Source organism: Adiantum capillus-veneris, chromosome 4 (genome assembly GCF_014529385.1).
Source record: "Adiantum capillus-veneris isolate H3 chromosome 4, ASM1452938v2, whole genome shotgun sequence".
In the NCBI taxonomy this organism is placed as follows: domain Eukaryota; kingdom Viridiplantae; phylum Streptophyta; class Polypodiopsida; order Polypodiales; family Pteridaceae; genus Adiantum; species Adiantum capillus-veneris.
Window position 1 is genome coordinate 137781713 of NC_140934.1, and position 8176 is coordinate 137789888.

General features: G+C 46.5%; 1 protein-coding gene across 1 annotated transcript; it reads right to left on the minus strand.

Annotated features, from left to right (window-relative positions):
* Positions 1 to 5989: 5989 nt before the first annotated feature.
* On the minus strand, positions 5990 to 7661 carry LOC147460043 (uncharacterized). The gene has a single exon (XM_086509945.1). The coding sequence runs from the start codon at positions 7443 to 7445 to the stop codon at positions 6240 to 6242; it is 1206 nt and encodes a 401-aa protein (XP_086366071.1). The 5' UTR covers positions 7446 to 7661; the 3' UTR covers positions 5990 to 6239.
* Positions 7662 to 8176: the final 515 nt, after the last annotated feature.

Genomic DNA, 8176 nt, shown 5'->3' on the forward strand with positions numbered 1-8176 from the left:
CATAATTTTCAGCCATACATAACGTTTGTACTTGTCATCTTTCACAATTGATACAAAATCTTCCAATCCTTTCTTAACCATACATGCTAACCCTCCTTGTCCTCTTCGTTGCTTGAGATTCTTTGACCACATCAATGAATGTACATTGTAATCCTCCAAGCCGTTAATCCTTTGTGTATCATGCTCCCAAGTTTCAACAAGAAGTACAACATCGGCTTTGCTTGTTAGTTCATCAATGCCAACCCCCGCATTCCATGGGTATCCATTACAATTCCAAAAGCATATTTTCAATTGTAACTCGGTCTCATAGGTCACGCATCCCTATTTGCTTGAGAGACTTGCCTTCTCCTTGGGCACATTTTCTTCATAAGAGATTTCCTTGTTTTTATTATTCTTTTCCTCATATGCCTTGCGACGCATATTTTGTTGCTTAATAGTGCGATCTTCACATACAAAACATTTTGTATTCCTCAAATAGATCCAACTATTATCAAGGATAATCTTTCGCTTGGTCTCATCCGGCATGGTGCATACAATTGGCCGTTCTCCCGAGCGAGGAGCTCCTTGCTTCCCCACTCTATGTGCTCCATAGACCATAACTCCGGACATGCCAAAGTGGGTTTTGAAGAAATCTTCAATAACAATGGCAAGAGAAGGAGGTGTCTCTAACTTCTCTTCGGGAATTCCACGAATAACAATGTTCTTGGAACGTCTCTCCCGTTCCTTCAACTCTTCCACATCTACATTCTCAACATTCTTTGTTTGAACCATAGCTTGCATGAGTGAGGAATTAGAAACCACATTGCTACCACATACATCAGCCCAAGACTTGTTTGTGCATACATTTTTCATGTCGCATACATCCCGGCTCATAGTGTCAAATTTCTCCTCTTTCAATACATGGTCATGCTCTACTTTGCTCATCCGCTCCTTCAAAGCATTCAAGTCCACAAGAGAGCGTTTACATTCCTTGAATTCCTCTTCAAGTTGCATCAAACGTGTTGTTTGCATCTCAAGTGTCCTCTTGAGATTCTCATTCTCAACCACAAGTACCCTTAGTGTGCCATTCTCCATTGCAAGTGCTCGTAAGTCTTCGCCTTGTTTGTTTACGGTCTCTTGCAATGATACCAAGTACGCCATGATCATGGTTTCCGATGTCGTTGGTTGGGTGGTTGTGTTGCTATCTCCACACTTAGGAGATTTTGGATCATTTTCCACAATGGTTGTGGACCTTGTTGAAGAAGAAGAACCCTTGCGAGTGCCGGAAGACATTGTATGTAAAATAGGAGATGAGAATCAATTTTGTTGAACCTGTTCACTTCGGAAATGCTGCTACAGAAACGCCTTCCATAACTCTGAAAATTTCTGTCTTTACATCAATGCGTAGAGAGAGAGAGAGAGAGAGAGAGAGAGAGAGAGAGAGGTTCTCCCTGCCACGCATTAGTAGGACAGACATCAAGGGTTTCGGCCCACCACGTGGCAAAAGAAGAGGTCCTGCAAAGGACCTGGCCGGCAAATGAACAGGCATCTGGTGAGTGGGCATCCAATGAGAGTACTAGATTTTGCATCTGGCATGTGTGCCCTGTAAACAACGAGGCAAAACAGTGCACAGACTGGCAAAGAAGACTCGCTCTCCGACCTCTCTCTCTCTCTCTCTCTTTGCGAATCTGAGCCGGCGACTGTCACAGTGTCCAGGTGTCTGACACACAGCGGCCTTTGCTGCATTCAAAAAGAGAGAGAGAATATGTCCTTCTTTGTGTGGGTTTGCCACAGTATCCCCCGGACCCCCACCTCCCTCCTTGCGAACGTGCATAGCACACCCCGCCCCCCCTTTTTGCATTGCCCGTCCAATGTCCATAGTGGCTCTGCCTCAACCGCATGAGAGAGAGAGAGAGAGAGAGAGAGAGAGAGAGAGAGAGAGAGAGAGAGAGAGAGAGAGAGAGAGAGAGAGAGAGAGACGATGTATCTTCTGCTCTTGCCCTGTTGCCTTGGCGACTTCTGCCTCACTGAACGTGCTGGCCTACGTGCTCAACCTTTGGTCTCGAGCCTAGCTAGGCACGCGCACACAGCACAGACGCACAACCTGCACTGCAGGCCATTATCGCAGGAAAAAATCTCGCGAGTGTGCTTTGAGTCGGCCCGACCAAACAACGAGCACGACACACACACGTGCACACAGTGAGCGCTACTGAACGCGACGTGACACGTCGTCTTGCTCTCCAATGTTAACTGAAGAGAGTACATAGGTGCATGAGTGATTTAACACTGGGGGGAGAGAGAGAGAGAGAGAGAGAGAGAGAGAGAGAGAGAGAGAGAGAGAGAGAGAGAGAGAGAGAGAGAGAGAGAGAGAGGACCACCCATGAGAACTGGATACAAAACTGTGTGTGTGTGTGTGTGTGTGTGTGTGTGTGTGACAACACCCATACAAAGAGAGAGCCGCTCAGAGTTCTGGCACGTGTGTCATTAATTTAATTTGTGTCATAATAAGAGCGAGCGAGACCCGCCGGTAGGCGGGTCGCGCAAGCTAGTTCCCTTGGAGCCACCAAGCTTTACAGGTAAGCCCCCCATGATTATTCTCTCTCTCTCTCTCTCTCTCTCTCTCGTTCTCGTTCTCGTTCTTGTTGTGCTATTCCCTTGGAGCCACCAAGCTTTGCAGGTAAGCCCCCCATGATTATTCTCTCTCTCTCTCTCTCTCTCTCTCTCTCTCTCGTTCTCGTTGTGCTATTCCCTTGGAGCCACCAAGCTTTGCAGGTAAGCCCCCCATGATTATGCTTCATTGGTGGCTCCAAGGGAATAGCACAACGAGAACGAGAGAGAGAGAGAGAGAGAGAGAGAGAGAGAGAGAGAGAGAGAGAGAGAGAGAGGGCGATACCATGGCGACAGAGAGAGGGGGTGATTGTGACACCGTGGCGAGAGAAATAGGGAGTGATGGTATGCATCGGGATAGCATGGGAAACGGGGGAACGGGGGGTTGCGATGACAAAGGCCCATAATGGGGGTTTGCGATGACAGACGCCCATAATGGAAGAGCGAAGAGAGAGAGAGAGAGAGAGAGAGAGAGAGTGAGAGAGAGAGAGAGTGAGTGGGGGAGGGAGGGAACAGGGAACTCGTAAATTTGCCTTGACCTCCAGCCTCCACTCCTCTTCTCTAATGCTCCTTGTAACACGTGGCACATGGAAGCACAAGAAGATATTAGTATTAGTAAATGAAAATTTGTGTCAAATTTATGTAAAGGCTCCTCTGGATTCTTAGCAAAGCTAAATGGAAACTCACAATAGAGGATTAGGGCCTTCACTAGTGGTGAAGCTACTTTAGTGGGCAAGTGCCAATCTTTTTTCCATTTGTTTTAAAGGGAATCAAAGGTAGGCCTACTCTTTGAATTTTACTTTTGCTTGTCTCTCGAAACTAATGCATCTCATTTTTGTAGTATCTTAAAGAAATTGCCTCGGTTGAAAAGGCCAAAGGAGAAGAGGGAACTTGGAGCAGAGAGAGAGAGAGAGAGAGAGAGAGAGAGAGGGAGATTTTTATGGATTTAAACCCAACACCCCTAGAATTTCAAAAATTCCCAAGATTTTTTGATCCTTTTCCTTTTTGACAATTGAGATCCGTTTTTTTCCTCCAAAAAAGGCAATTATGTGTAGAATTAATGAAGTGATCCATCTCCAAAACCTGCACCTGCATGCCCAGCTCTGTAACCAGTCTTCTTATAAAAAAATTTCAATCTTTAAAGATTTAATCTCACAATCGGGGTATTTTGGAAACTGTCAAAAATTTGAAGGGCATTTTGGGAATTTACGACAAAATATTTTGGGGAGTCATTGCACGATTTTTTGGCCGGCGACGAATGGAGACAGACGATGACTAAAGAAGCAAGCGCGCGCGCGCGAGAGAGAGAGAGAGAGAGGTGCAGCGATTGATTAGGAGGAGGTTGGGAGAAAGATAGAAAGCTTTTTCTTTTGCTATCTTGTGCAATCGTGATTGCATGTGCCTTGCTCTGTAGATGTAAGCCTGTAACGCGTCGCCAGCACAAGTCAGCTCGCGCTAGAGATGGCTTAAGGAAAACCGGATTCGAGAGGAGGTAGTGCCACAGAGAAGGTTCGCACGTGAAAATGCTGGTGGGAGGAACCTGCACAAGGTGGGAAATATTGAATTTCAGAGCCGACAGTGAGGCAGGTGAGGGAACACTGTGGGAGTTCGCACTTGCCATGGTCCGCTACGTGTTGACAGAACATGGAACTGTGATGCAAGTCCTTGAGGGAATGCTCTCGCATCGTGAGCGGCCATGTCCAAGACATCGCATGCCAGGCAAGCTCCCAATGTAGCTCCTTCAGAGATTACTCTTGCATTATGAGCGGCCATGAATGGAGCTAGGGTTGTAAGCGATGGATGTACCGAGGTTAATGGGTAGGGCAGAGCAACAATTGGGGGCATTGGAGCAGGGCGAAAGATCTAGGGGGCATCCGAAGGCACCATATTGTGTAAGGAGATGGCATGAGAGTGGTCCAGGTTATAAGTGTGGAGTGTGTTGTGCACGTGGTGGTAACTAGCAGAAGAGAAGTTGTGTCTCTCTCCCATCTTTCTATAGGTGCACAAGTAACAGGAGAAGTATTACAAAGGGGACGACGAACGTGCTATCCCCTCTCTATAGCTACACAGGGAGCAGGAGGGAGGTTCTCTATCTGTGTAGGTGCGCATGTAGCAGGACAGGTGCTACAAGATGAGCAGAAGGGGATTGGGGAGGCGATCGATCAGAGCTCTCCACCTCCGGCTCTAGGCGAGGACGCGATGGAGCTGCAATCCCACTGGGCCTTTTTGCATGATGGTTTTACGCATAGATTGGACCATGGAATCTATCAAGATTCCCTCTAAGAAAGAGAATAGGCCGAGTCGTAGAGGCCAATCTTATATAGACACACTTGATTGATCACAACCAATGGCTGGCATTTGTAGATCTCATGAACCTTCTAACAAATAAATAAAGTAGATTGCATGTAGCAAAACTAGTCTTTAGAGAGGGCTAAATTACAAATTGTTGAAGCTCAAATGAAGGCCCAGCAAACACGCAAGATGATTGAAACAAAAGCGACTTCATATCGACCAAGTTGGCTTAAGGGGGAAGATTATGATCCATCTCTCCTGATAGACTTTTAGGTAAAAATGCACACACTAACAACACAACTTGGAAGAAGATACAAATGTTCTTGGTCATGATGCATTCACATGGCTTTAGAAAGAGAAGTGGCTCATTGTATGGACATTTATTGTCCAAGGCTTTCAAACTTTCCCCATGTACACTCAAAATTCTGGGAAAAGTTGCTCTAGAACTCATAATTGCCAGAGTGAAGTTCTATTTTGCCACAACCAAAGGAGTGTGCTCATGAAGCTATGTTGAGTAGAGCCTAGATGTGCAAGCATTGCTGCTAGCAATCGAAGAACCAAGAGCCATTGATTTTCAAAACTCGTCAATGGGTAGCTATAACGAGCCTTCCCTAGAACCAACAAACATAACGATCATCACCAACCCTCCCCTCTAAAGCCACAAAACCAACAAAGAACGAGGCAACTTTTAACTTTCAAAAGTCTCCAATTGTACACTCACCTTGGCAAACTTGGTTAGCTCTGTTAGTCAAGACTCAAGAGATTTTCCATTTTCAAAAAAACGTTATGATAATGTAGCACTGTATAGGTACAAACATGCAATCATCAATATTTATCATCTAGGCGGTACTTGGCACTAGCGAAAGACATTGATCTTGACATTTTTAATGGAAAGCACTTTTCCCACATAGACAGACACGTTCAAAATTTATCATCGTCCATTTATCATTAGGGGGGTGTGTGTGTGTGTGTGTGTGTGAGAGAGAGAGAGAGAGAGAGAGAGAGAGAGAGAGAGAGTCTCCAAGTTAGGCATGTGCTAGAAGCTAGAATTTGTCAACATTCTATTATAGAATACTACTCTATAAATGAATTCCCAATGTCAAGCACTAGCTATTTATGCAAGTAGGAACTTGCTATATTTTTTTCTCAATCAAATAATGAGGATTACATCACTCGAAATAGTGATTAGCAAAGAGCAACATATGGATGAAATCTTGTGAATGCATGCACGTGAATTCAAGATTATAGAGCCCAAATTTCACATTTAAGCTGGAGCACATTATTGCGTGTTAGAAAGCTAGTCAAAAAGGTATGAGGTTTTGTGTTGAAAATTAACTAAGCTATGGCTTACTAAAGTTCGCCTACAATGCCAAGAGGGGTATGAAAAGCAATGGGAAGGACATGGTGGTGAGCTTAGAGTGTGAAGCTTGTGAAGTTGGCACGAAGGACGGGGTAGGCGAGGGGGAAGGAGATGGTTGTGAGGTTTCATTGTTAGAGGAGGGAGAGTCAAGAGGAGAAGAGGTGTTGGAAGGGTCTACCAAGGGGGGAAGGGGGAGGGTAAGAGGGGGGTAAGGGGAGGAGGTATTGTAAGAAGTGGGGTAAGGAGAGGAGTAGGAGTAGTTAGGAAAGGAGGTGGTGGGGTAACTAGGAGAGGAGGAGGAGGAATTAGAGTAAGTGGGATAAGTAGGAGAGGAGGAGGAGAAGTTAGAGTAAGTGGGGTAAGGAGAGGAGTAGTTGTGAGGGGAGGGGCTTGGGTAAGTTGGGGGAGAGCTGTTAGAGTAATTAGTGGGGTAAGGGGAGGGGTAGGGGGGGCTATATGAGGAGGGATAGGAAGGAGGGGGAGGGATCGAAGGGGTATAAGAAGAGTAGGGGAGAGGAGGAGGGAAGGGGTAAGAAGAATGGAGGGGGGGAGGATGGGAGGAGGAGTTGGATGAGAGAGGAGAGAGGAGGGAGGTGATGCCATGACAAGTGAGGAAAGGGGCGAGGGAGGGGGGGCAGAGGTCGGGGTGGTGGATGTGGGCATTATTGATGACGAGGTCGTGGGACTTTCTTTGGAGAATGTGGAGGTAGACTTGGGGGCCGGGGCCCAAGAGCGTGGGCAGGAGAGTGCCGGATGGCAGCTTGAGAAGGTCGGCGAAGGATAAGTTGGCGCTCTTGATGATGTGGAGCTTGGCCACCGATCGCAGCTGCTGGCTAGACAAGAAGCTGAAGGGCGGCCGGCCGCCGTCACCGCCGCTCATTGCCGCCGTGGGGACGATGCCCTGCGGCGGTCGCCATGTGGGCAGGCCTCGTCTGATGGCCTCGTCGCTGGGTATGAGTAGCGTTGTCCTCTTCTGCAAAATGGGCTCCAAATATGGCAGCAGCAGCGCCGCCGTCGTGTACCCCCCCGCTTCTTGCAGCGCCTTCATCACCCCCTCCACAGCTTTCCCCGGCAATGCCTTGCTGCTGCTGCTCTTGCCTCCCTTTACCTTTTCTCCCATCGCCCCACACCCGCATAGTAGCACCGTTGCCATCACCGCCACTCTCACCATTAATGAGGCCCTTCTCATTCCCAGGTTTTTCTCCATTGCGAGCTACGGAGGGAGAGATTAGAAGGCGCTAGAGAGATGAGGAATTGCTGCTTTTCTTACTGTCTCACTCACATGCTAGTAAACTCTCTTATACAAGGATGGTAAAAACCTTTGACTGTCCATTTCCTTCAACTATTCATTGCCCTGCGATCTTCATTTTTTTTAAAGAAATTCTATCTATCCTTTACATTTACATCTTGACATTTTTGAAAGACTTTTCATTTTCGTTTCTCAGAATCGTATATTCTTAATTTCTATAGTAAAAGTTTATCGTACATAAATTATACGGATAAAGAGGCTTCTACTTTTGGTGTATTCCAAGCGATAGCTTCGTTTTAGAACTTCTACGAGGTAAGAACATAAATAACATGCGCATAACGAAACATGTGTAGTGGCGACAAACTTAACAAGTGTTTTGATAGATTAATCTTGTGGGTTGGTCCTCAGAACATCTAATTCCACACCAGTACTGTTGGCGGCCTCTCTCTTCGAAGTTCGTGCAGTCTCGTGTGTCTCTGTCTCAGTGCGCTCAATTGTAGGCCACACTCCCGGAGTGAGTAGGGCTCGACACGTGTGAGGGGGCTCCGAAATCTCTCCCCCTTTACTAATATTATAGAAGATCAATCTTTGCCCTAGCACTCGTAAAGCTCTTGGCTACATATTTGTATATGTGTTCTCACATCGCATAAGCTTGGAATACATGATCAAACATAAAAATATTTCTCTTG